The 27951-nt window shown below is 38.5% G+C and overlaps 1 protein-coding gene across 1 annotated transcript in view; it reads right to left on the reverse strand.

The window, feature by feature from the left end:
* Window positions 1–3367: 3367 nt before the first annotated feature.
* Window positions 3368–27951, reverse strand: part of LOC130094859 (hepatocyte growth factor) — a 35549-nt gene continuing 10965 nt past the window's right edge. The window contains exons 4-18 of the mRNA XM_056261389.1: window positions 27486–27600; window positions 25198–25340; window positions 23949–24069; window positions 20623–20741; window positions 18878–19043; window positions 17871–18004; window positions 12673–12766; window positions 10851–10987; window positions 9122–9154; window positions 8843–8948; window positions 8027–8101; window positions 6838–6987; window positions 6626–6732; window positions 5510–5652; window positions 3368–4852 (exon numbers count right to left, since the gene is read on the reverse strand). Of these exons, the coding sequence (XP_056117364.1) occupies window positions 4670–4852; window positions 5510–5652; window positions 6626–6732; window positions 6838–6987; window positions 8027–8101; window positions 8843–8948; window positions 9122–9154; window positions 10851–10987; window positions 12673–12766; window positions 17871–18004; window positions 18878–19043; window positions 20623–20741; window positions 23949–24069; window positions 25198–25340; window positions 27486–27600 (1826 nt within the window). The 3' untranslated portion in view covers window positions 3368–4669. The remainder of the gene's footprint in view (window positions 4853–5509; window positions 5653–6625; window positions 6733–6837; window positions 6988–8026; window positions 8102–8842; window positions 8949–9121; window positions 9155–10850; window positions 10988–12672; window positions 12767–17870; window positions 18005–18877; window positions 19044–20622; window positions 20742–23948; window positions 24070–25197; window positions 25341–27485; window positions 27601–27951) is intronic.

The raw sequence follows: 27951 nt of genomic DNA on the forward strand, positions 1-27951 counted from the left end.
GTTTGTTACCCGTTTCAACTATGTTTTTTACAGGATAAGTGTAACTCCTGCGGGCTGTAAATTAAAGTGGCGCTTGTTACCTCCTTGTTCTGTGTAGTTACAGGGTATAGTACAACATTAAACCAGTATGCTGAAACAGACAAACCTAGCTTCACCATTAGCATTATCAACAAATTTCTAAATTGTAAAAGTACAGTAGCACAATTAAACCAAAACCATTTATTAAAACAAGTTTAACAATAAACAATCACAATGTTGAAATTACATCAACACAAACTGTAAACAGAAAAGAAATAATCTTGAAATCACACTGTACATATTTTGCCAGAAATGTGATGATAACTTTTATATACAACAGACGTACAATTTTTGCCTGGAATATATTAACAGAATAGGTACCCGTTAGTTTAAACATAATTACATTATAAATAATTTGCTTGTATATCTGCTTGTTACCCCTTTATTACCCAAAACTTAACATGGTTCCCTTATACCTACACGGAAGTACACTATAATTACAGAAACGTACACCGTAATTTCGGTTTACTTACGCAGTTGTTTGCGGGTCGTAAAATAAAGTGTTACCAAGATTGATTGTGCAGTCAGCTTCATTGATAATAACAGAGATGTGTGAGATCGCGATGAACTGTCAGCTTTTAGGATTTATTAAGGGAGTGCACTTTGCGCGCATTCAGTCATGCCAGACCATGCACGCAGTAGCCTGCTTGCTTTTATGTTAAATTAACAGTGGTTTGTGTGTTAATACATTTATTATTTTACAAATTTTTATTTATTTTTAGACTTGTTAAAACAAGCAGAGAAGAAAATAAAAACAGTCTTCTAACCTGTGTTCTAAAATAGTCGTCTTCTTTTCTGGGAGCCTATTACTTTTGCGGTAGAAATATCGGTATCGGTACTCGGTATCGGCAAGTACACAAATGTAAATACTCGTACTCGTATCGGTTTGAAAAAAAATGGTATCGGGCCATCCCTAATTTATATCTACATAACCGCGGGCACCCCCTTCTATGAAGGTCGACATATTGTGACGTCATGTTTCTACCGTAGCCGAACGCGAACAAACAGACCGCGTTTCGTCACTACCTTGAAAGAGAAGCCGCAGAAACCTAGAAGCTAGCCATAAACACCGTGAGTAGTGACTTTTCCCTTGTCAGTGGTGTAAAATGTGTAGTTGGACTGTTTCATGTAACTTTAACTTAGTTCTTCTCCCTCGCTGTGTTATGGCTTTGCTATGTGGGGATAAATGTGCTGGTTACGTTCGTGAGACAGCTGATTTGTCATTGAGGTCCCGTCGATCGCGGTCGACAAGTCGATCTTGGAAGCATTTTAAGCCGATCGCGAAGAGTTTTCAAAATCAGAGAAAAAAAAGCCTATTGTGTGTAGTAAATGGTGTCTAGGGCATGCGGAGGCGCGCGCGCTGTTACAATCATGTCATTTTTGCCGCGCGCACCTTTGGGCTCATGCGGACGCGTCGAGTTTAAACAAGGCTTTACGCTTTAACCAGCTCAGCCACAGTAAAACAGCTCATATTGCAGCTAAACTTTTACTACCCTGTTAGAAAAAATATATAGTTGCATAGTTTCATGTGGTTCTTCTCCCTCGCTGTATTATGGGTTTGCTATGTGGGGAGAAATGTGCTGGTTACATTTGTGAGACAATCAGCTGATTACTATTATTACATTATATATTAAGACCCTTGATCCTCACCTGACTATGGCTTTGTAAACTTTATCCATGATGTGGTTTTGGACTGTGGTACAGAAACAGAGACAATGTTACACACTCTTCTGGCTATTCTCTGCTGTCTCAGACAACGATATGTTTGTCCCGTTTTAGCCACCGTAGCTTCTTCGAAAGGGAGGGGTGAGCAATGGGCTGAGCCCTTAGTGCAACTCGCAACCGAACCACTAGATGTCGCTAAAAATCACACACTGCACCTTTAAAAAGTGTATGTGATAAAAAGTCACAATTATGATATAAAAAGTCAAAATAATGAAAAAAAGTCAATATTATGAAATAATAGGGTTTTTTAACAAAAAAGTCATAATTATGGCAAAGGCAAATGATTTCTTGAGATAATTTTGACTTTCAGAATTATAACTTAGTTTGCCATCATTTAAAGTCCAAATTTACGGGGTTTTTTTAATATCAGATTAGACTTCATCTCATGTAACTCATAATTAAACATTTTTGTCATAACTGACTTTTTATCTCATAAATTATTTTCTATGTCAGAATTATGACTTTTAATCTCATAATAATTATCTCAATATAATGTTTTTACCAAAAGCATGATTTAAAAAAAAAAAAGTACCTGGTACATTTCCTTATGTTTTAGCTCCTGATTCACTAAATGAATTATGTAAATGAAGTAACAGTGCAAACAAAATCTGTCCTGCCATGTTCAATAGGGAATGTACACAAACATCTCTTGAAATGAAAATTAAATTGAGTTTGCTGTCATACCGGGAGGTTAATTGCGATAGGCAAATATTGGTGGGATTCGTGAATGATGCACACTGCAAAATGAGCCGAATTTGCATATATGTAAAAGGAGAGTGTTTGCACTGAAAATAATGGCAATCACCTGGTTAAGGAATGCGACACATGTTTCGCACCAAAACACTGCAATTGAATTTGTCCCCATTCCTTAAAATGTTCAGAACAAGCCGCTTAATCTTCCAGCAGCTTCTAGGTTTCCTTAAACACAGGTTTTGTATTGTTCTAACACAACTACACGAAAACATGTTCTGATAAACGTTAAAGCCAAATGAGGTAACACTAAAGGACTCTTTTGCCTTGTCTTGTGCTTTAGTAACACTAATCTCAATGTGTTCAACAACGTCCTTACATAAGGACTTGTGCCTCAGGACTCTTACAAATTAAACTCATCCTTCATTTTAACCAACATAATTAGCATCGGGAGTGGTTGGAATACAAACACTTACGAGCCATCACTCAGAGAGCTATTTGTTTAAGCCGACATGATTTTTGGAGGTAATTTCCCAAGTTGATTGTTTTTGGAGGCAGGCCAGCGTGAGAGAACGAGGCGCTCGCGGAATGAGCGATCCAAGACCACACAAGAAAGAAAATCACTCAGATTTATCTTACAAACGGCTCTGATCTGAATAACAGCTAAGTTAATCTGTAAATTTCCTTAACCGCCCTTTATTCCCGATGTGGCTCGCTTTGCTCTCTGTCCTGCAGAGGTGCACGTTTCGGCTTCAATGCATCTTTGCAGCATTGCACGCAATCACACACACGCTCCAGGCATTCAATGAACGTAAAAAATATCCCACTCGTTCTTGTATTAAACAACACTTAGCGTACACTGACACAATGTGCATTTGGAGTTAATACTGATATATTTACAAATATATAAAACCACCCAATGAGCAGACATTACGGCACTGGGATGGAGGAGGCCACCGTCCCCTAACATATTATAAAGGTCTATGAGACCTACAAAAAGAACTGGGAGTGATTACCCCACTCCCATGACCACAGTATTTACAACACACATTTTCAAATCCTCCTCTGAATTCTGCTCTAAACCAAACATAGTGTATGGGAACCTCGGATGCTGATATGTTATGACAAGTGCGATTTTTTTTTTTTTTTCCATGTCATTACAAGCAGGTCATGTCATCTCCGTTCAGGCTTGTGGACGAAATATCAACAGTGGAAATGGATGGAACACCTTTGACTATATAAACACCAAAGTTGAAAAAAATGACGATCTGTAACGGTGACATGAGGAGGTGTTATTGAAGGACACAGTGACCTCTTCTCATGTGTGTTTTCAAGTATTATCAGGAGCATAAACGCAAAAAAAAGCATTCTGTGTATACTTTTACCCATAAGATATTCTACATTTAGTCTGCAAACCCTATGCTAACAGCTAACAGCTAATACTTTATCGGGGGGCTTTTTGAATGACACCGTTAATGAGGGTTTTATATCAACAAGTACTTATAATCATAACAGCCCTCTTTCTCGATGAGGAGCGGCCCGAAATATGTAGCGGGTACGTCGGTCAGCTTTGAGCTCTTTTAAATGAGGGAACGGCAGATTCCTGTTGGGACCTCAAAAGTTTGTATCCATATTTCAAGTCCTGGTCTGAATCCAGACTCAAACTTGGGTTAGGTCTCTAAATCCAATATCCCAACTGAAGTCCAGATTGTTAGTTTGATGGGCAATGTGTGGGTTGAACATACATATGAATGCTTTGTAGCACACTGCAGCAAGATTTCTCTTCGAGGACTTGAGGTTTTTGGTTGGCTGCCAGGAATTGAGTTTCATTCTTGAAACAGATTCTGCTACTCGTCCGCACTTTGGTCCAGTAGTCTTTATCTTTCCGTATGGCTAGTAGCGAATTTAGCCTTTAGAGACTCTGTCTTCCAGCGCCTTGCTCTGCGGTTCTGGCATTATTAGGTGTTTTAACTCAGTTTTAGCTCTTTGAGTAGTTTCTGAATATATGTTTCACGGCCAAGCTGGGAAAGTTCTCAAGAACTTTTTCAACAAGAGACGTTCAGATGATCCTTAAATCAAGAAATAAACTGTCGGATTTATGGAGATTCTGTATTTTTGTTCTTATATATCAGATCGTATGTCCGATCCTGCTCGTGTGATTTTAAAATGTTCTTCATCAGTTGTTTAGTTCTGAGTTTGGATAATTTTTGAACACTTTATGAATCCATCCAGTATAGAAGGCCACATTCACGAAAATGGCCGGTCGGTTGTGTCGGGCACATCCTCTGCCGTTTATGCTCACACCAACAATGACTTTACTGTTACTCTCTTGGCATACTAGAGGGCCACCATAGTCTTTCTGTGAGCATGAAAAAAAAGCAATAGGACAAAAATAAATATCTAGAAATACTTCCAAAGTGTAACAAAGGTAGAAGGTGGAAGCAATTTAGATAAACTGTCTAAGACATACTCTTCTGATCAAAAGTTTGGGGACGGTAAGATTTTTAAATATTTCCGAAAGAAGACTCTTATGCTCACCAAGGCTGCATTTCTTTGATTAAAAATACAGAAAAATAGTAATATTGTGAAAAAATATTACAATTTAAAAGAACTGTTTCTATTTGAATATATTTTAAAATGTAGAATGTAGAAATCATCACTCCAGTCTTCAGTGTCACATGATCCTTCAGAAATAATTCTAATATGCTGATTTTGTGCTCAAGAAACATTTCTTATTATCATCAATGTTGTACTGTACAAAACAGTTGTACTGCATAATATTTTTGTGAAAACCATGAGACTTTCAGGATTCTTTGACGAATAGAAAGTTCAAAAGAACTTTTATTTGAAACAGAATTGTTTTTGTAACAATGTAGAAGTTTTTACTGTCACTTTTGATCAATTTAATGCATCCTTTCTAAATATTGGCAATACTTTATTTAAAAACAAAAAAACTTACAGACCCCAAACTTTTGAGCAGTCTATTCTGCAGAGTAAATGTGATGAATAAACTCACCTCACACACTCCTTCATCCCTTCTGCCACCAGCACACAGTTTAGAACTAGTTATCGGAAGAGTCCCTTTGTGAAGCTGCTGGCATCGTTCGTTGCTCACTATAGGCAGATGAACCCTTTTCAATGTCCCCTCATGTCCAGTGCCTAAAAAAGCCAGAAAAGCATCTATTAGATAAGCTACAGTATGCAAGTTTTCTCATTTGGCATGTTTGCTTGAATATGAAAATGTGCCTTCAATCGCCCTGCTTTCAAACTGTTACTGTATATGTAGTTCCAAACTGCAAATCACTTCCAAAATGCTTTCATCATCAACGTGAATACTTTTGGAAGCTGTTTATTATTGTTACTTGGCAACAAAACTAGAACTCTGAAGAGGATGGGTTTTTTTTTAATTCTCATTTTAAATATTTGGAGCATTTTTGACACTTTTTACTGGACTTTTTTTTTTTTTTCATGGGCCCTGGATAATTACCAACTCAGTACCCATTTTTAAAATTTATTCGAGTGTCGTTCCTTACTGCACACCCAAGTTTGGGTAATAGATTCACAATCAAACTTTGAACCAAACTTTATGGTCAACTGAAGCTGTGTCTGCAACAAAACCTCAAATGTGAAAACATCAGAGACGAGAATGGCGTTGAGTTGTGAGCAACAACATTTACAGAGGCTGGTGCTCTGTACCCAAGTGTCTGTCTATGAGATGGGCACTGAGGCCCTGTCCCAAATGGCACCCTAAGCACTCGTGGTCTTCCTACGAGTCCGCACTGTCGTGATGTGACGCCATTTTGACTGTCGGGAAGAAGTCTGCTGCAGAGCTCGCATCAGTGCAGGCTCGGCAAAAGTGTGCATCAAGGGCACATATTGACCGCAAAGGGGGCGCTCACAAGCACCCTTCTGAAACCTAAAATGACAAATGGTACGCCCTACAATCTAATGGACTTAACGGACATGCGCAGCAGCCACTGTAAGTCCACAAGACCGAAAGTGCATATGAAGTGTGCCATTTGGGACAGGGCCTGAGAGGTAGTTAAGTCAGAGCATGACAGCAATGTTGTGTGCCTGCAAAGTTGTCAGGTGGTGGGGAGTCTCTGAAGACCAGCTCTTAAGTTGAACCTACCTTTGGTCTCACCCCAGCCGTACACAGAGCATATGGTGTCCTCCTGAATGCTGCAATCAGCCACGGGCAGCTGAATAGTTCTGACACGCTCTCTTATAAGCGCAGGGCTGTGTGAAAGAGGAACAGAGAGGTAATTTCATCAACAACAAAGGAATAAGATCAGACGTGGAATACATTAATGATACACATATTGATTAATCGACAGGTCTTACCGAGTCAGTCGGAGAAGGGCGAGACTAGAGCCTTCAGGGCCACATATGACGTGCGAGATTCTCCTCTCCTGTCTGTGAAAGTCATTCTCACCCGATTCGTTCAAATGGGATATACCAAGCCAAACTCTGTACTCCGATAGGTCAGGCACGCTGAGGGAAAAAGCATATGATAAAATTAGGCTTTCAAGTTTCGGGCAAAACATTTTTTTGTGACAATTGTTTCGTTTACATTTTTTAGGCCCATTTTCTACTCTTTCTTCTGTGTTTTTAAAACTTCCATGCCGACACCTTGTATGGAAGCCCATTTCCGCCACATAAAACATTTTTAGAAATTAAGACTTACTAAATCGAAATGTCATAATGTCACGAAATATCACTATAAAAACATAATAATGAGTTTAAAAAGTCAAAATTATGACTTGCTGCTCATTGATATGACGTGTCCCGACACAGGATGAATTGTGAACACATTAGGAGTATTTTAAACGTGGTTTTAGCTAGTAATGATGAAAATGATGAAATAAGCGGAATGGCATGGAATAGCTGAGAGCAAACACACTCTTGAAAGGATTTTAAGCAAGAACAAGCTTTAGCGCAGGAAGAACAAAACGGATGTGGCTGCATGAGGTGGCTGATTTCATTGAACTTTTAAAGTCATAATTTCGATTTAGTAAGTCATTATTTTGACATTTTTAATGCTCAATTATTATTATTTTTTTTATGTGCCGGGAATTGGCTTCCATACTCTTTAAATGTACAATGAGTTATGACACTTTGCATCAACTTTAGTAGCAAACTGCATGTTTGCAAGTCCAATATAGATTTAATTGCACCAACAACCTCTTAACAGAATAAGCCAGCATAAATGGTCTTCTTTTTGTACTTGGCAGGATGTTACAGTACGTTTTCATCTAAACGTAAACTGTTTTTATCTAAAAAAAGATCAAGCTAAGCTTGATTCTCCATTAAATGACCTCTATAATGAAAATTCTTTTGTGGATACGTAGATAAATGGATGTCTCATGCCAAGAGATGCATGTTCTAAAAACATCCGCAACTTTGATTTGTTGAGTTACATGCACGAGACAAATCCTGGAAGCCCGCTGATCATTGACCTTGTGACCCTGAGAATCCAGAGGTCACGGGCAGGGCATGACGGTGACTGTGCAGCAAGGCTGGAGATAATTACCATGACGAGAAGCACTGTCTGTCTGTCAGCACCCACTCCTCCCTGACCAGAGAACCTCCGCACCAGTGAGTGCTCCTGAAGAGACCGAGAGACACAAGACAGTGACGCATCTCCAACATGACTCTCTCACATTATAAAACATGACAGCGCAGGGCTTTACTTCTGAGAAGCTGTGCGAACACTGACTTCATAGACAACTGCACTTTATTTGTAGGGAATTTAATCTGCCTGCAATGGGCTTTTTAAGAAAACAGAAAATTAGTATATTTATTGTATGATATAAAGAAAGTGAATACTGTTCACTTTCGTTGTAATATTACTGTAACTTACTCTAAATATATTGGAAAAACTTAAAAGTATCACACATTAATAAATCAGTAAACATATAATGCTAAAAGATTAATTCTGTGCTCACGTTTAATCCTTAAATTTAGGGGTTCGTTACAACAGTAACATTAATATTAATAGTGAAGCTTAATAGTGCACTGCTATTTTTAGTTGTTTCTTTCTTTCTTTCTTTGATGCCATATCAACAGCAAATGCCATTGTCATGACTCAACTCAGAGTAGTAGACATGAAAATAATAATCACAATTTCTTCATGAACATGTCTTGTTGTTGCTGTTACATGATATAATTTTAAGCAGGACATTCCAAAAAAAAAAAAGCTTTATAGTCAATGAAGTCTTACAAAATCACATGCTTTACCTTTCAATAAATACACATGGGTTAGTCTTGAGTTACCAATTCTTAGAACACCACCGTGTTTGTAAATTGTATTAGTTCAAATTACCTACATGTTTTGCTAATTGCTTACCCTCTCTGTATGCTGACCATCCAACTGCCTTCTTTAATCGGGACAGGCCCGCCACCGACAATTCTCACCTGCTTGTGAACAAAACATGATGTCTTTGTAACCTCATCTGTGAAAAGAAATGAAAAGACAAAATGAGGGGAGACATGAGTTTGTCAGAATACAGAAAAACATACAAATGCATACATATGTTTATGAAATAATATTTCTAATGTCATCTGAAACGAAAGAATATCAGCTGGAAAATTGCATAGCCTAACAACATTTGAAGGATGTGATTACCTTTTTGTGGCAGATTGTTATGTGAGGGCTCACCTAAAAAGGAAGGAAAAGGAACAGGAAGCTTATTTTTGTTCTAAGCAATGAATAGGCATGAGAAATGAAAAGAAGAAGTGGTCACCAGTGTGATGGCTGTTTAGAGTATAATTTGAGTGAAAGTGTGTGTGAGGTCTTTAGCACAGGACTAGTCTTGGTCCAGCATGTGGGACCAGTTAGACCTGCACAGCACTGAAACTTAACTTATACATGTGAGTGTGAGTGTGACAGAGACAGAGGAAGTGCTGACAGTCCGAGCCACCTGGACTTTACACTCTTTAATTAAACTAAAGCCTCTGTGGAAAGTGTGTGCGCATGTGTGGGTGAGTGATTGATGTGCCGCATGTAGATTCATAACACATGGCCTACACGTTCAACACAAGTCTGCGGTGTCAGTGATGAGAGCGCAAGTCAACAGGAAGGCACATACGATAGAGCAATGTGGATACATAATGGTCAAAAATATGGTTATTGTCTGTATTGTAGTCAATAGTCATACTTTATTAAGAGTGAATAACATAAGAGAAAGTTATCAACATTGCTTAAACTTAAGTATAAAACTTCCAACATCAAAATGTGTGAGAGCTGTTAAATGCTATGAACGAGTTCTTAACTCCATAACTACTCCAACTGATTCAGTGAATGAATTAATTACACTACTGTAGAAGTTTGGGGTCAGTAAGTTCAAGTTCAATAATATTTTCTCTTTTGTTCAGCAAGGATCCATTAAATTGATCAAAAGTGGCAGTAAATACATTTATAATGTTACAAAAGATTTCCATTTCAAATAAATGCTGTTCTTTTGAACTTTCTATTCATCAGATAATCCTAAACAATCATGTATCACTGTTTCCACAACAATATTAAGCAACACAACTGTTAGAAACATTGATAATAAGAAGAAATGTTGTTTGAGCGCAGCATATTAGAATGATTTCTAAAGGATCATGTGTCACTGAAAACTGGAGTAATGATGCTGAAAATTCAGTTTTGCCATCACTGGAATTAAATTACATTTTAAAATATAGTAAATTTGAAAACAGTTTAAATGAAGCCTTGGTGGGAATAAAGGTTTCTTCAAAGATCATTAGAAAATCCGTTAAACCGTAGATAACTAAAGAACAACTACAATCAAATCAGCGAGTGAGTTGTGTGACTGACTGAAATATTTGTGATTTTTGATTTGCAATGGGTCTCAACTAATTGTTCAGACCCATTTTTGACACAAACTAGGTCATTAAAAGGAACCGATTCAAACAAAATGACTTACCTGTACATTATTATAATCAAGCCACTTACAGTATTTGCAACTTTGCAGTGGTTTGCGGTCATAAATAAAAATGGTCTTGGGAGTGTGTCTGATTAAAAAATATTTTGCTTTTCAAAATTTAGTGAAGTAAAAGTAACCATTTACGTTTTGTATTGTTACTTTTGTACATTTTTAAGTTCTGCCCCTACCTCCGGTTATTGTATGACGAGGTAGACTGTTCAAAATGAATAAAATACAGAAAGCCTAAAGCAGCATCACAAAATACTTTAGCTTTTGTAGCAATTCGCTTTTTGAGGTCAGTGGTTTACATTAGCCCCCTATTCCTCAGCCTGTGTTCATCTCTTCATGTTTCAAGTAGCACTTTTAGTGAACCCAAAGGTCTCAATCAGTTTGTAATGTCAGCACAGACGTGTGTTGCTCACTCACAGGGTTTGAGAGAGCAGTAGTCCCACGGGATGGATGAGCTGTTGGTATAACACCACGGGCCGTGTATGTCCTTGTCCGGGTTTCTGCAGAAGTTCCCCGCCTGTTCAGCCGTCAGCAAGTCCACTTCTCTTTCGTTACTGAGAATGAAAACAAACCTCATCATTACAACTCAGGACATTTTCAGAACATGTGCAGGTTTAAATTAAAGTGTTAAGAGTGAAAATTAACATTACATGTCTACATATAAACATCCAAAACAGGTGCATCATTCAGGCACATACAGAGTCATTTAACACTAATCAAACCGTCTATCCAGTGTTTGTAACAAGACAATACATCTAAAACCACTTAAGACAAGTCCAAAGAAACATCTTCCTCTTATACGTTCATCTTAAGCCCCAGCTGTGTAGAGCTCCTCTCAGGAGGCAAGGTGAAGTATTTAGCTTGTCCATTACTCATGATGTTTCCCTAAGCTTTTCCACATTATCAGTCAGATTCAGGAAGTTTCACAGATGTAAAGATGCTACGATTCTCCAAAAGTTCACCAGAGTCTAAAGGTGCTACAACGAAGAGCACAAATATGCATAACACCAATGATCTTCTTGCTATGTTACTCTAGGGTTCGTACAATGTAAACAATCTATGCCTAATGCCTGCCCGGCAGTGACCTTTGTAACCGGGCCGTGGTGGCTCACAGGCTGCAGGCCAAATAAAGGAGTCGATTGGCTTTGATGTGTTCATGGTGAGGGGTTAAGGTGAGGCAAGGGGTCAGAGGGTGGCTCTAAAGAATCTCGTTCCAGCTGGGTTGGCCTGGCTGTAATTTTTTGGGAATTGAGTCACCCCAACTGGTCCACGTTTACTATCAATTAGAGATCTTCAGAATGGGGGTCCTCCACTAAAACGTGTTTTTCTTCCTCGGAAAACTGTGAGGGTCTTATTTTTTCAACGAAGACAAACAAAACCTGACAATCCCTGCGCTTTGCATCAATGAGCTGGCGGGGGTTCTGGAAAGGCTGACCTTTGACCTGGAACTTGTTCATAAAACAGGGAAGTTATTTAACGCCACACATCTCAGGGTGAGTGTGGATGGCAGAAACAACACAGGCCTGTTGTGGAAGCAATTGTTCAACTCCTCTGAGACTTACACACACACGCTCACTGAAAACTGTGCCAATTCACATTAAGCACAGGCAAAACCATAACTGCATTAGAGGAAACAGACCGCACCTGGCAGGAACATAAACCATAGCAATTTAACACTCCAGTATGGCTGTAACTAAAGCTGTGCATGCATATTTGATGGCTCCATATGCTTGTCTGTTTACATATAAAAAAACATGAGATATTTCACATAGCATCTGTCTCGTATATTCACTATCACCAATTTAACGACAACTTGCTGCGGTTGACCCTTGAACCTAATGACTAAATGGAGTTGTTCACCTTGCAAAGCAGCACACAGGCATCATGGGATTGTCCTTGAGATCCTGCTGTTGGACCTAGTTTGGTTTCCATGGAAACTGAGCGAATGTCCATGACTGAAACTATGCGCTGTACCACTTTAAATTATGGTTCTGCTTAATACTAGACTATACAAAATTCATAGAGAAAATTGTGTGTGCTCATATCATAAAAGACTATAATCAATTTCCTCTGTCTAAACCTGAGTCTGTTATTTATTCAGTTTAAAGCTGAAGGGATTTTTTTTTTTACCATAAAAATTCAAATACTTTCTCACAGATTAATATGCAGAGACAACTTTAAATATACATTTCAGCTTTAAGTTTATTTTTCAGTCTAGACATGTATGGCCAGCTTTTACCTTTCACTGTGGTCTTTCCATGGAGCGCAGGGGATGCCTGAACGAGTTTTTGCCCGTTTGCCATTGTACGTGTCACCAATGCCAGTATAACACTCTGAAATAACAAAAATCAAAGAAAAATCAAGAGATGCAGAGATTAAAAAATGGAGTGTGCAGTTATTGTAGGCACCAATTAGCCTGGCTAACGTCAGACCCAAGTCTCATTGAGACTTTGGTCTGGGAACCACATGTTCATTTTCTCGTATTTGAGGCGTGGTTTACCAATGCCCAGAGCCGTTTATTAGGTGCTAAGAATGTCTGTCAAATGTGCCTGTACAGCTCATAGCCAATCGTTTCAATTATACCAGATGACGTATGTAGAGCGAAAGAAATTAGACGAGGAAGAAGAAGACGATGGGTCAGAGATTAATGTGTACACGATGGCGTGTATCTAACGGCCGTTTCACACCGCATGCGTGAGCGGCGCATATTTTTTCCGGCGTGCATGTTAATCAATGAGTGCATTCACACCGGGAGCAGGAGCAGCGCGTGAGCGTCGAGCAGGAGCGGCGCGTGAGCAGCAGTGAAGCGGGGGTTTCGGCGTCGAATCTGTTTTTGCTGCACTGCTCACGCTCAAATAAAGTGAAAGCACACTTTTGATGGACAAAAATAAATATGATTTCACACAAAAAGTGCCCAAAATGCACAGAATAAGCATGTCTAGTTTTAACAAGAACTTGAGTAGGCAAATAAAAGAAAATCAAGATTCAAAAATATTTATAGAAGATTTAGGCTACCCGGTAAAAACTTGTTTTTAATTATTCAGTTTGGGTGAAAGTTGTGTATTATATATATATAAAAAATTTTTTTATATATAAACGTTCTTTTAGTGTAACACACAGACAGCTACATAGGCTAGCACAACCCAAATCAAACCCGAGTGTGTGGTTTTTTTGTGTGTTTTGTTTTTTATCCGCGGAGTTTGCAGTCTTGTAAACATATCGAAAGTATGACTGAAACTAATAGATTGGAGCCATTTTCTGGGTTGGTTTGTTGTTTAACATTTATATGCGAATGTTGTACACCTCCCCATAACAAACTTTTAAGACTATCAATGTTATAAATGACCATTGTTCTAAAAACAAATGTATAGTTGTCTTTGTGCAGAATTGCTCGCTCATATATGTAGTTTTGGAGCCGCTGCTGTGACACTGTACAAACGCTTCCAGTGTTACCCCCTTTTCCACCAAAGCATTTTGAGAGCTGGTTCGGAGCCGGTGCCTACTCGAGAACCAGTTCTTTGTGTTTCGACAGCCAAAGAACCGGTTCTCGGCCAGGAAAATTGGTTCCAAAGCGGCACCAACTCTTTGCTGGACTAGAACCGTTATTTTACCACGTCATGCTTACGTCGGGGGGTGGGGGTGGGGGCAGGTTACTGTGAACAACAACACGACGGGAATGGGAAAGCTAAGACGTATGGCGATGTACACAGTGACGTAACGACGTCGTTCGCTGGGCTCTCTAGTCAGTGGAAAAACAAACTGGTTCTGAGAAGGTTCGCAAGTTGAACCAACTTTGAACCAGCTTTTTTGGTGGAAACGAGGTATGTGAATACTCTCGCGCGTCTGCAGTGACGATGTAACGTTAGTTACGCTGACGCGCTGCTCAAGTGCCGCTCACGCTTGCGGTGTGAAACGGCCGTAAGGCTGCATCGAAAGGGAACTTTGCGTCTGCTGCCATGTTGGATCCATAGGTATAAATAAACTGCTTCGGTGTGTCGCATAGACTCGTCATCGTCTTGCTGCTCCCTCCCCGTTCTGTGATTGGTTCCCTAGATGAGGCGAAAATCTGGATCATGGAATCCAGACTGCCTAGCAGCGTGAATAAAATCGCACTGCGACAAGGCAGCATGGAGTAACCCTGGCTAGGCACCAATATCTTTTGTAAAAAGATCAAGATCAAGAATTTTCTGAAGAAAATGTGAGTGCTTGCATTCAAAACGCTAATCATTTTCAAAGCAAAAAACTATACATCAAATTGCTCAGAAAAGTAATATTCATGATATTATGTTGATAAATATTTAATATGTATCTGTCATGTAAAAGCAGGTGATGCTGATATGGCAATAAACTTAAATACTATTTCTACTCAGAAAAGTAATAAACCATTTTTCCTCAACCAGCCACAAGTGTTTACTATTATTTACATACTTATAATATTTATAAACAATTTAAACTAGCTTTTATTTCTATATCTTCCTTTTTCATTTTCATTTTAGTTTAAGCATTAGTAATTTTGTTATGTGCTTCTGTGATTTTGTTTTAATAATTCTATTTAGCTTAAATACATTTTTACTTCAGTTTTAGTTTAAGTAGGCTAATTTTAGTACATTAACCTAACTGGCATGGAAACATTTCTACTTTTCGTTTAAAAGAGTTTTCAAGTTTAAGTTCTTAGTATAAAACTTAAATTACAGAAAACATTTAAAAAATAATATTTCTAGTTAACAATTACAACACTGCCAGCCGTACAGTTTTCAAGTACGGTTCATGTCCGTAGCACAAACATTGTGGGATGAGTAACAAGTTAGAATTTATTCATTTGTTTGTTTTATGCCAAGGCTATTTTCATCGCAGGAACATTGCGGAATCAGTCAAAAAATAAATAAACCAATTAATAAACATATTTAGAAAGAGATAAAGGATAGACAAACAGTATAAACAATTTACACAGAGAAAAATAATGTAGGTGCACTTTTCTAAATCCACTAAGCTAAGTGCAAGTAATAGTATTAGCAAGCCAAGCACCTCTAAATATATCCACAATATGCAAAAAGTGAAAGATAAATGCAATGCAGCATGATCAAATATAGATGTTGTAATTATCCCAATGAGAGCTCTGCCTTTAATCAAACACTGTTAACCTAAAATTATTATCAAACTATTCAAGCCAAAGTGCTTAAAGAAACACAGCAGGTTTGTGGAAACACATTGCTTATGGAAACACAGCAGGGCTCCCAGCGCACCACAAAAGTCGAGCGCTCATCCCAACGGCCTCAATTGGAACGCCAGCTAAATCGATCTTAACATCAGCGCCTGTGCGAGTCCTTCTATGAAGCATCTCCTGGGCCCTGCCAGTCACACGAAGCTGTCAGCAGTGATTAATGCTTGACTCATGCTGTCTCATTCCCACACTGCGGCTCCTGCTTACTGCACATGTTTCAAACAACCCCCATTAGTGGCCGTGGAGATCGGACTACAGGGACCACTGTGTACCGATGCCAAGACAGCCAAGAAAGAGCAAATGAAAGAGAGAGAAGGGGAGGGAGAAAGAGCTACGGCATTCTTGAGCATCATGAAACGAAATTATATAGATATTATGTCTTGCTGGGGAGGATTAATAAGAACAAAGGCAAGGACGGTTTTTGAGGGTCGGTTTGATATGCAAAGAAGGCATGACTTCAAAAGTTATTGCCTTCTTTTTTTTTTTACCCGGCCAGCGAAACAAAGTTGGAAGTATGCCAGCCACAACATCATGGAAAACAAGATCAAGCCGTTAGATTATAAACATGTTTCTTAAAAAAGCAAATAAGTGTAATAGGTTTTATGGTCACTGTCTGTAAACTCGCCTGGCGTACTGGAATTTTCGCTCTTGCATAACTAACAGTGACCATTAAAGAAATACACATCTACAGAGGTGGCAAAACCAGGGTCAGACATGTCACGGTACTTCAGAAGCAATTCAAGGGTTAAATGTCTCTGGTCAAGGACATGGTGACAGTGACCGACCTGAGATACTCTCTACCAATAAGCTACAGCTGCCACAGTGCTTTTACAAGATGATTTTTTTTTTTTTTTATTAATTTCTGAATTTGTTCACAAAAAAAAAAATCTGAATTTTTTTTTTCTGAATCCCTGACCGGGATTCGGTCTATCCAATTAAGTGGCATTTTTTCCTGGTTAGGTTGAAACGCCCCATAATCACAGCCCAATGGAGCAGTATCAGACTCACATTCTGACTAGAATCTGAGTATGACGACGTCAGGCTAGATTTATGCTGATATTTTACATATAATTATATGTATATCAATGTCCCTGTCTGAGCTCAGAATAGTCTGTAAGAATTCATGTACAATAACGTGATCCACTGCCTGACAAATATGGTTGAAAAGAACATGTTACTCTCTTGAACATTAGCTACCCAATAAGGTAATGCCCTTCCATGGTAGCTTCACTGAATTAAAAAAAAACAGTAGCCCTGTGTATTTCACAGACAGTCTATTTCCCAATGCCATGAACCCGATTGTGTGTGTCAAGCAGACACTAATGACTTTTCTGTAAGAGTTTATACAGTACATCTTTGTTTTTTTTTAGCCTAGAAATCTAGACGCACCCTAGCGGCAGCGAAAATTATTTCGCAGCCAGTGTGGTCTAGCAACTCTCCATAGGCTTTTGAGCTGTAAAAACCAAAAACTGGTCAGGCCAATCACATCGTGTATAGAGTCGGCGGGCGGGCTTAACACAATGACGGCACAGTTCATGACGTTCCGCGTGATTTCCATAGGTGATTTTCCTGCTACTTGAAAACAATGAAGATGCAGCGGTCTTTCGAATCGGCTTTGGCCGCGACTCTGGAGGACTTGGAGTTAAGAGAACGTCACTTAAGTCATTCTTAAAAAAGGAAGATGTGTTCGGAGTTTTACCGACCTGATACGGCAAAAGTTTAATATATCAATTAGCTCCGCTGGTGGAAAAACGCATGGGACTCACTCATCCACAACCGTTCGTTGCTCTGGTTGGTTGTAGCGCTATCCTATTGCGTGCAGAGGGATTTTGAAAGGTAACCGTTTATCCCGCCCCTCGGATTGAGGTATGTCAATGGAGAGTTCCCAGACCTAACATCTTGATGTAGGTCTGGCATGCCAGGCTATTGTTTTGTACTTTGTGTTACCCAGTACAGACTGGGTAACATAACACGTTACTTTTTTCAAAAGAGATATATATATCTTTAAGAACATACACTATAACGTATTTAAATGGATATGAAGTTAAAAAATCAAGGGAGGTGAAACGGTTTATACATTTGGCACATCTCGAAGCAAACACTTTATCATTATGCAATGCATGAGAACCGAAAAACATTGCAATGATACTACCATTCAACAGGGTTGTCAAACTTTCTAATAAATATCAGACAAATATATCGTGAACGACTCTTACCTTCAGGTTCAGAGGTTGGAACTCCACAGCGAGGAATGTTCGTGCAAAACGCCACAGGTACATTGGGGTCAGTCGTGAAGCACCATGGGAGATGACGGCCATCAGGATTCCTACAGTAGTTCTCCTGGAGATCCCTGCCGTGCCGACAAGTACTTTTAATCATATACTTATACACACGCATCACACGTTACTGTTACAGAGCATATGTTGAACAGACTGAGATTAAAAAGAGTTAAAAACGACAGATTTTGAAGAAGTATCTGCATTTCTTGAAAATATAAACCAGTATGATGACAGACAAGAATCTGGGAGAGGAAACATTCAGGTTTTCCTAGTGATGACAGAACCTGGCAGAAAGCCCTGCTGATAAAACCAGCATACCTGGTGAAAATATTTATTTTTGGGGGATGTACAAACAATATATCAGAACTGGTTACATACAGTTATATTATTATATAATTCAGGTTGATAATATTTATTAGTTGATATTGGCTATTTAACTGTGCATGCATCTTAAAAAGAATATAAAATGAATACAAAAATACATAAAATGAATATAAAAATAAAATAAATTATATTCATATTTTTTCATAATATACATTGTAATGTTGTGATGCCCAAATGTACTTGTAGAATTTAAAACTATTGATTTTATTGTATTTTTATTATTATTTATTTTGACAAAATGGCACATATATTTTGTTTAATATGAGCTTTTATTGGTATTCAGTCAGTAATTAAAAGTTATATAGTATATATCGTCTTTTTGGTATCAAGTAGAAGTCCAATATCATTGCATCCCTATGTTTCTTGGATGCCTTGCACAGAAAGTGATTATTGTATACTGAAGTAGATTTTCCAGCAAGATTTCCAGCTACCACCTTATAAAAAGGCCATCAAAGTTTGGCTGTGCATGAATATAAACCAGCATGGAAGTTCAGCCAACACATATTTGAACAATATCTAAATACATAATCATGAAAAAAAAATTAGGAGCATTTTCTTACTTGCAACGATAATTCTGTGGAGTATAAAAGTGTCGATGGGGAAACTGGGCGTCCCATCTCTGACAGGTCACTCCCTCGGGGGTGATGCCAACCGTTCCACGATAACCCTCTCCGCGTCCACGGAAACAACTTGTTGTGTTGTCAACGTCACCGCCTTTGTCTGAATCTGAGTAAACGGTGAAAAACATAAACAAAAAGACAAAGGGAGTGAGAGAATGAGGCATAATATCACTCCTTAGGCATGATGAACACTGAATCATTTATTCACCATTAACTGCTAAGACAGCGCTGCTTCAGGGAGGAATAACAACAGCTTTGTCCCGCTTAATGGAGAGAGATGCTTCCTGAATGAGTCAAAGCAGTCACTAAGTCCGTGACGAATGCTAAAACAGTAGCCTACAGAGCTTTTTTTAGGGTAAAACGTAAGCGTTTCATGAATGATATATTGTTTTTCGTCCATGCATCTCATTGCAATATATTACGCTCATTAGCGACAGAGTTATTATGTTTACCTCCAATAACCTGATAGTGCTGCTAATGAGGCTAGCAGTATGGGGAAATAGGCCACGTCCTGCTAATAAAAACTCAAACTCTCAAACTCTCTGCGTTCAATACACTGTCCGAGTTTGAAGAGTTATCCAGTTCCCAGCGTTTGTGATGTAAATCTATTCATTCAATGATAGGTTAGCATTTTTTATTGCGCTAAAGAATGCTAACTCAGGCATTGGTGTGTAATGTCATGAAGACAAATGCAAAGGTCAAGCAATTGGAAACAATGAGGTGCTCTGTGCCTTAAAGTCTTGCTGTGTTTACTGCAAAGGAGCATGGCATTTTTAAAAGCATGTTTAGCTTTATAGAGGATCAAATAGTCTTGCTAACGGTGATGCTCTTTCTGCAAGAGGATGAAATCCACTTCTTGTAAAAGCAGATGCGTCAGTGGGATACATGGTTTAACTCTGTTTAGCTGCTTATTGAGATACTGAGGTGTTTGAAAAGAAGCTGTGTTCGGCCAAATAGAAAAAAGCATGGTGAAAAAGTGTCTCCCAGGATGATGATCTTTGAGAATCTGTCACAGGATTTTGCTCAAGGTTATGATGGAGGGGTTGCCAAACTGCTCTGAAAAACAAAAGTGACCCCCATGGTTCGGTCTATAAGGGTAGAATGCCTGAGCGTCGGACGCCCGAGTTTTTGTCTCGCTTCCCAGTTGAACATGCCGTTGCATTGCTAATGAAAATAAACGGAGGCAGTGCGAGGAGGAGGAGGGGGAGGAGGGGAGGGGGGGGGGGGGGGGGGGGGATGTGTGATTATAATAATAGGTTTTTGGACGCTTGTGAGCTTGTGTGTTTGAGCGCGCTGGGGGTTTGAAACCCACACGCGTGTTTTGTCTTTAGCGTGGAAGGTTTACATAGCACTTGAAACTCAAGCACATTTCTCTCATGCAGATAAGGGAACACTCTACTGCGCTGATGAGGAAAAATAAACACGGAGGCACGGTCCTGAAAAGACAGGACAAGAGCTGAGGAAAGAGAAAGAGAGAAGAGAGAGTTTTATTGGTGGACCCTCCTCTCTCTCTTCTCCCGGTTACAAACAACATTCCTGTGAGGGTCCCAAACGAGAGGGGAGCCTGGGCTACAGGAAGAGGAAGTTGTAAATTTGGCAAACTCTGCCTCTTTTCATTCTTTTTTTTTTTTGTCTCTGGCTTCTTTTTTGTTCTCCTGTCTCTTCATCTTACACATAGGACTCACCGCACTGTTTGATGTTACAGTACTCCCATGGAGTGCTCGGATCGGTGGTGAAACACCAGGGTCTCTGGCGCCCGTCTGGGTTCCTGCAGTAGTTGTCCTTTAGACCTTTATCGGGGTACCTGTCATAAGAAGGGCAAAACGAACACACTTAACACGCCACATATCAACCATCCCAGTTCTCCAGCAACTTTGATTTACAGCCAGGATAAAATTCTAATAACCTCCAGAAAATACATAACATGCTCTTTGCTTCTGGTACAGCAGGACTTAAGCCAAGCACACAAGACAGAAGCCTGTTGCCCTGCACACACTTAAAGTGTTCAATTTTTAATTTTCCAGTCTCGGACGATATTTTTTTATAAAAATAAATTAATATTTGTATTCAGCAAAGACACATTAAACTGTAAAAATAAAGTGACAGTAAAGGAATTTATAATGATACAGAAGATTTCTACTTCAAATAAATGCTGTTCTTTTGAACTTTATATTCATCAAAGAAACATGAGAAAAATTATCACGGTTTTATAATTATTATCAAATATTAAATATTAAGCAGCTCATCTGTTTTCAAGTGTGATAAGAAATGTTTCCTGAGGACCAAATCAGCAAAATTCAGCTGAAACTGAAAATTCCGCTTTGCCTTCACAGTTATTAAATTACATTTTTAAATATATTAAATAGAAAAATGCCTTGCTGAGTATAAGAGACTTTCAAAAAACATCAAAAAATCTTACTGACCACAAACTTTTAAATGGTAGTGTAAATCGTCCGACACTCAAAATGAAAATTGTTAGGGGTGTGACGAGATCTCATGCCACGGGATCTTGCAAGACTAAAATGTGACGAGATTTCTCGTCGAGTGAAAAGCCCTCTCGCGATATCGCCATGACGGAGCCTGAGGGTGAAATTAGCAGAAAAAATATTCCACCCTTACATTCACATTACGCCTCCACTGTCGTTTTGCTGTTTTTATGAAAATAAAAACCATTATAAACTATAGAGTATATGTCTGCTCTACTCATTCAGCACGAGCTGCAGAGTGCACAGTCGCGCACACACAGTGCAGCACGAATCACAGTTCACTGATCGCGTGACGATGGAGGATGAGTCGTGGCACAACAGAGCCTAAACGTCTGATAAATGCCTTATCTTGTAGATTGCACGCTCAGCACCGCCGCTCCCCATTCACAGAGTAAGTGTGATCGCGAATTTGAAAGTGAAAGTAAAACACGAGCTCCCTGATGCACGCACATTAGGTTGCATACAAGAGCCCGTCTCCCAATATCAAACCTATCTCGTGACTGTGTACAGTAGTTGTGGCTCTGGTCTCTGTTTTGGTCTCTGTTTGCACTTGAATACTGAGAGAGTACTTTGATTATGGTTGCACTTGCTCTTATTGTTTGCACTTAATGAGACTACGATTATTTATTTTTGTTATTTATACTGTTTTTATTTCTATGTTCAATTTGTGAAAAGGAGATCAATTAGGAGGTCACACACAGCCTCAATCAGAAGATCTGGAAGCTCATAATTAATGTAAAGTTCTGAAGAGACTCATGTGAAATCATACAGGGGAAAATCAAATAATTTGAGTTTGTGGCAAAACCTTTAACAGTGCTTGTATATTGTTGTCTTTCAATGCATTTGATAATTCATTCTCGTAAAGTAGAACTGCAATTACATTCATTACAAAATTGTTAGTTAAAACATTTCAAAATGCACCTGCAGACTATTTTTCCAGTCATGAAATATCATTGAGGATTTCTATAAAATATTGTGCAAAAATCTCGTCTCATCTCGTTCTCGTGAACCCAATCTCGTGTCTCGTCTCGTCTTGTGAGATAAGTGTCTCGTCACACCCCTAGTAATTGTGCATGCCATTTCCAATATTTGTTTCTAATATATATATATTTTTTTAATAACTTAAAGTCAATAAATGAATATATGACTGATTTATAGTGTTATATTTACACTAAAGTTGGCTACAATGTGAAACTTTATGTTGCAGACTGGTCATGTAGTCTGCCTTGTGGTGTTCAATGGGTTTTTATAACTGCTTGTACTTCTAAAACAAACAAAAAAAGGCTCAAGACATCATAGACAATTTGCCTCTTTGGTAGGTTCACACAAAGCAGTCATTTGATTTAGTGATGTGATGTATAGCAAACGGGAGCATGGCCCAGTTCCCATGAGGTCAAGTGGGAAAACAATTTATTGATTTATCAAATATTTTTATAAGTTCCTCACAAATGCCATTCCGGATTAGGATAACGTCAAGAGCATTTTCCATGCATGCAATCTGAGATATAAAAAAAAAAAAAACTTTGTGTGTTTAGAGACTCTGAAGGGAGAGTATTCAAACAAACCAAACGGACATTTATTTCAAGATTAACGATATTGTTGTTTCCCAGAACTAGTAAAGATGTAACTAGGGCACTGGGAAGGTCATACAAAACAAAAATGGCATTTATTGGCTGAAAAGTGCATACATGTACTATACATCAGGTAGCATTGTGGTCAACTGTTTTAGTTGCTATGCTAAACAAAATAGATGTGTAATTTAGAAAAGATGTGCAGGGAACTTATTTTTGTTCAACATGAGTATGGTCCAAAGAAATTATGAAACCGTAAATAATATTTTTTTTCAAAACAAAGTGTAATTTTTCATGACTGCTGTTAGCCATCACTTTAATATGCCTGCTCACATTGTGATTTCAGACAGATTAAAGCATAGCTTTGTTTTACACAGTACCTTTCAATACCACGAGGCAAATTATCCACTTATATGACCCCAGATTTATTCAGTATAACATTATCAACTGATATCTGATTCCTTTCTTTGAAACTTCAAAAATGATTTTACCTTCAACTAAAGTTTTACAAAATCCTGAAAAACTCACCACCACGATGCTAAAGTGTTCTGAGTGGTTCGAGGGTGTTGCTATGGGGTTACTAAGGTGTTCTGTGTGGTTGTTAGTGTGTTTCTGGGGAGTTCTAGGGGGTTTCTATGTCTTAACTCAAAACAGACCACCCCCAAGTATCCATAATATTCTACATTCCTCGTGTCCCTCCGTCAATGTTAGTCTATGGATTTTTTTCACCATAGTGAAAAATCATAATTTTGATAGTTTAGAAAAGTAATTGCCAACCTTTTTGCAACAAACTGCATGATTTGAGGTATCACAATAATACACAAAGGGCAAAAAAAGTTGTTTTTTTGCCAAATCGGCAAAGCTTCTCATATCGACTGAAAATCATGACCTGAAGACAGTCTGATCTGATTGATGTCGTTCCTTACTGTTTGCACTTTCTGGTGGATCTCATACCTTTTAGGGTGGAAAAGGTGTTTATGTGGTTCCTCAAGGTCCCAGCGCTGGCACTCCCGGCCGCTCTCCGTGTGGTCCATGGGTCCACGGTAAATTTCTCCATTACACGTCATACATTCCACTATGGATAAGGAGCATTCCTGGTAAGAATGTTAACCAAGACGAGGCCCAAAAGACCCCAGCTGAGTGACATTAGCATGCTTGTAGAGGATAACTCAACAGGGTTCAACCCTTGTTGTCATGTTGAACGGTTAGAAGAACGAAGAACCGTGGCAGATCTATGGTAGTAAATTAGTGCACATGTTAACTATGCATAGGCTAATCACTAACAATTAACGACTGCAGGGATTCTTATATTTATCAAGAAGACAAGCAATTACAGAGCCACGTGTGACCCTTAGAATGTCTAAAAAATAAATCATCTGATGCTTCAATTTACTAGGCAGACATACCACCCATTAGGCCTTGCATTTATCCCCAGGGGTACGTTGCAGCTTCTAACAGATTTCATACGATCAAAGGTTAAAGCAACATGTAATTATTACAGTACTTTGTAAAAAGCTTAGTCACTGTAGGACCAAAACCAAATATCACAGCAGATGGAGGTCACCTCAGCTAGAGTCATCTCTCTAAGTCCTGTTATTAGTTGTACAGTACACACAATATAAGGAGCAGATTGCTGTAGTAGAAACAGATGTTATTGTCAGCCACTCTCATGAAAGCATGATTTTCCTTCTTTGCATGTGTGTGTGTTTTTGATTACGGGAAACTAATTTATTAACAAACCCTCCCGGACATATTTCACCATGCAACTATTAGAATAGACAAGAGGCTCTCTTTGTTAGCCTGATTACTATCTCTGCAGAAAACCCCTCTTTATGCATGCAACTCGATGTGATATCCTATTAACGAAAATCCCCAGTCACTCTAAGAATCGAGCGCTTTCATTCTTCTACAGTTTATAAAGCTTTAAATCCAATAAATTAGCAATTCACATGAAAAAGGTGTTTTTAAAAGGCTGAAAATCAACTAAACATCCTTCAGTTTAAACTGCAAACAAGAGGAGAGATCAATCAAAACGATCAATCGTTCTAACATCTCAACTGTGTCTCAAAGACAGTAAACTAAGAGTGAATGGAGACTTTTGAAGTCTCCTGATTCACAGAATTTTATCATGAAAAAAATACTTCAGTAATCGCACATGTTTAGATCTTAACAACATGCTAAAAAATGCGGGTCTTGAACTCACCCTCCGAGCATTGTGGGATACTGCAGTCCTGGTGGCGTATTCTGGGGTCCGTGGTAAAGCACCAAGGACCTGTTGTGGTGTTGTCTGGGTTACGACATAAATTCTCCCGTAGATCTCGGTGCTTATGCCTCTGGGGTAAGAAACTGATGGAGTGAGGGCAGAAACAGAGGTGATGTTTATAAAATCATACACACAAGCAACATTTTTCAAATTCTTTAAACAATTACAGTTACTCTTTGACACGTGACTTGACATTTTTAGCTGTATAGAGTGAAGATTGATGATCGTATTAAACCAGTCATATAGTGACGTCAACAATCCTTTGCAATTATTAGCTGCTTTGTCTTACTGAATAAAGAAACATCACTACAACTGAGCTAAGAATTTTATTTGGTGTCACATGACACATTTTTTTACTTCCAGCCAAATACAACAGAATATCACAATAATGTATATTTACATTACTTAAAATGGCACGACTATCGTTATCTTTAACATCAGAATGCAGCTGCTATTCTACATTTCATTGTGATGCAATAACTTATATTTGGCCCAGGGGAAATTGTTACCTCTTCATTTTTTTCACATAATGGAAAAAGTACAGAGGTTTGACCTTAAAACAACAAATGCATGTAGACAAATAACGATTTTGGCAAGAAAATGGGGTAGTATAAAGCTTTTGGCCAGAGAAGGTAAAAAAAAAAAAAAAAAAAACAGGCTACTCTTATTATGACGTTGTTGTTTTAAGAGGTTTTATTCTTGGTTATTTGAAAGCTCTGAAAGCACCATCATCACTACAAAACAACTACACACTACATTTACAGACTTTTTTTGTCATCCATTAATCCATTTATTCTAAAACCAAAAGTATCTAAATCCAATGGATTAGGAGTATATGGCTAGTCATGTGACATGGTGACCACCATTATGTGGTGACACCCCACATAGAACAGCTTTTGTTGGGCCACCAATATGAATAGAATCTTCATCTACTGTAAGTGGTCATTATTTTAAAGCTATTTCTCAAAGTTACTATTTATTTCTTTAGGGGTACAACTTTATATAGAGCTAATACTCTGAGATGCTGCTATATTCAAATAGTTGCAAAAAGTATTTTACCCTTGCCATGCAAATATTTGTAAACCATTAATAAATCATTGCCTTAAGCCAAACGGTAATTATCTTCTGTGTAATTCGCAGCACAAATTAGCCATGTTCAAAATGATTGATGAATACAGATAAGAATGCAATCTGTGACAAATTAGCTGACCTACAGGTCTGTTCGGTATTTCAAAACGTTCAGGTCCATTGGCTTCTTGAGCCGATAAAACATGCCTGTGATGTTTTAGAGGCAAGCATATCAAAAGCTGGCTTTAAAACTGAGCTGATGTCCATTAGAGAGATAAAAAAAGCTGAAGGAAAAAGAGGAGAGAGAGGGAGATATCCAGAGTTGGGAAGTTGGTGGTGGGGTCAAGGTCTCTGAAAGGTAATCACATTTTCAGGATTAAAAAAAAAAGAATGTGCATTAAACTTTTAGACAGGCCTACTACCAAAAATACGGCAGATCTATCGGATCGACTTGCTGTACAGGAAGTAAACCGAAAGCACCATGTGGTGTCCCTAATGAATTCCTGCAGCAGTAATGAACTTGTATCAAAGACGTGTTCTGCATTAGGTATCTTATCTTAGCTTTGTGCTGCTTTCTGTCAAACTCCTACTTAGGCACAAACCCTGCATATGGCTTCTTAATGTTTATTTTTAGATGTTAATGTATACAAAAAATGTATATTTTGGGTAAACTTGCATTGAATATTTACACATAGGAATAACTGTACACAAACGTCTATTTTTGGTCATGCAAGAACGGAAGCAATTGTTTGAACCTACTGGCTGTTTGTTGGCATTCCTGCCATTGACCTAATTGTCTCTATCGGAGCTCCACTTCTGAGAATCATCGAGTTGCACTTACTGTCACACTTAGACTCAGCGAGAACACTCTCGCGAATCAAAGCCATTAAGACAGCACACATTGCACATTCATCATCATTAGAGGCTAATGTGGATTTTTATAACCCATCGTGTCTGTTTTGCCATTAGCTATCTAGTAGTGTAATATGTGCATAAATAAATAAACTGAAACATACCAAGGAGATGTTAACCGCTATCTGCTCTCCACAAGACTTATTATAGCCACAGAAATGCACATAGTGGGTAATTAAAGAGTTTAACCGCCCGTAGAGAGAGACCGAACCAAGAATGGGAAGTAAAGAGAGTGAGTAAGCACTTACTTGTGTTCATGTGGTGTTTTGGAATTCCAGAGTTGGCACTGGACTCCACTCCTGGTCACTGATCTCTTTCCTTTGTAGTTGAGTCCATTACCAATGATGCATTCTCTCATGAAGTCTATAAGACACCGGGCACGCAGACACACCTCAGGTTATGCAACAATCTTTATGTGTGACACTCGGGTTCTGGAAGCAAATATCTCATTCGTTTTCACCAAACAGACTTTTTTTTGTGACATTTTTTTTCAGACAAACCTATTATCTACTCCGTACTTGTTAGACAATAGTGTATCCTTCTGTAGTCTCTGAAGTCAGTGATTTTAAAATGCAATTTTGAATTTAAAATATTTAACCAAGTCTCTTATGCTCATCAATAATGCATTTATTGGACCTAAAATAAAACAGTAAACACAGTAATACTGTGAAACAGTATTACAATTTCAATGAACTGTTTTCGAATTTAATTAAT

The sequence above is a fragment of the Rhinichthys klamathensis genome, unplaced genomic scaffold (assembly GCF_029890125.1).
Source record: "Rhinichthys klamathensis goyatoka isolate OS25496 unplaced genomic scaffold, OSU_Roscu_1.1 h1tg000181l_1, whole genome shotgun sequence".
NCBI lineage: Eukaryota > Metazoa > Chordata > Actinopteri > Cypriniformes > Leuciscidae > Rhinichthys > Rhinichthys klamathensis.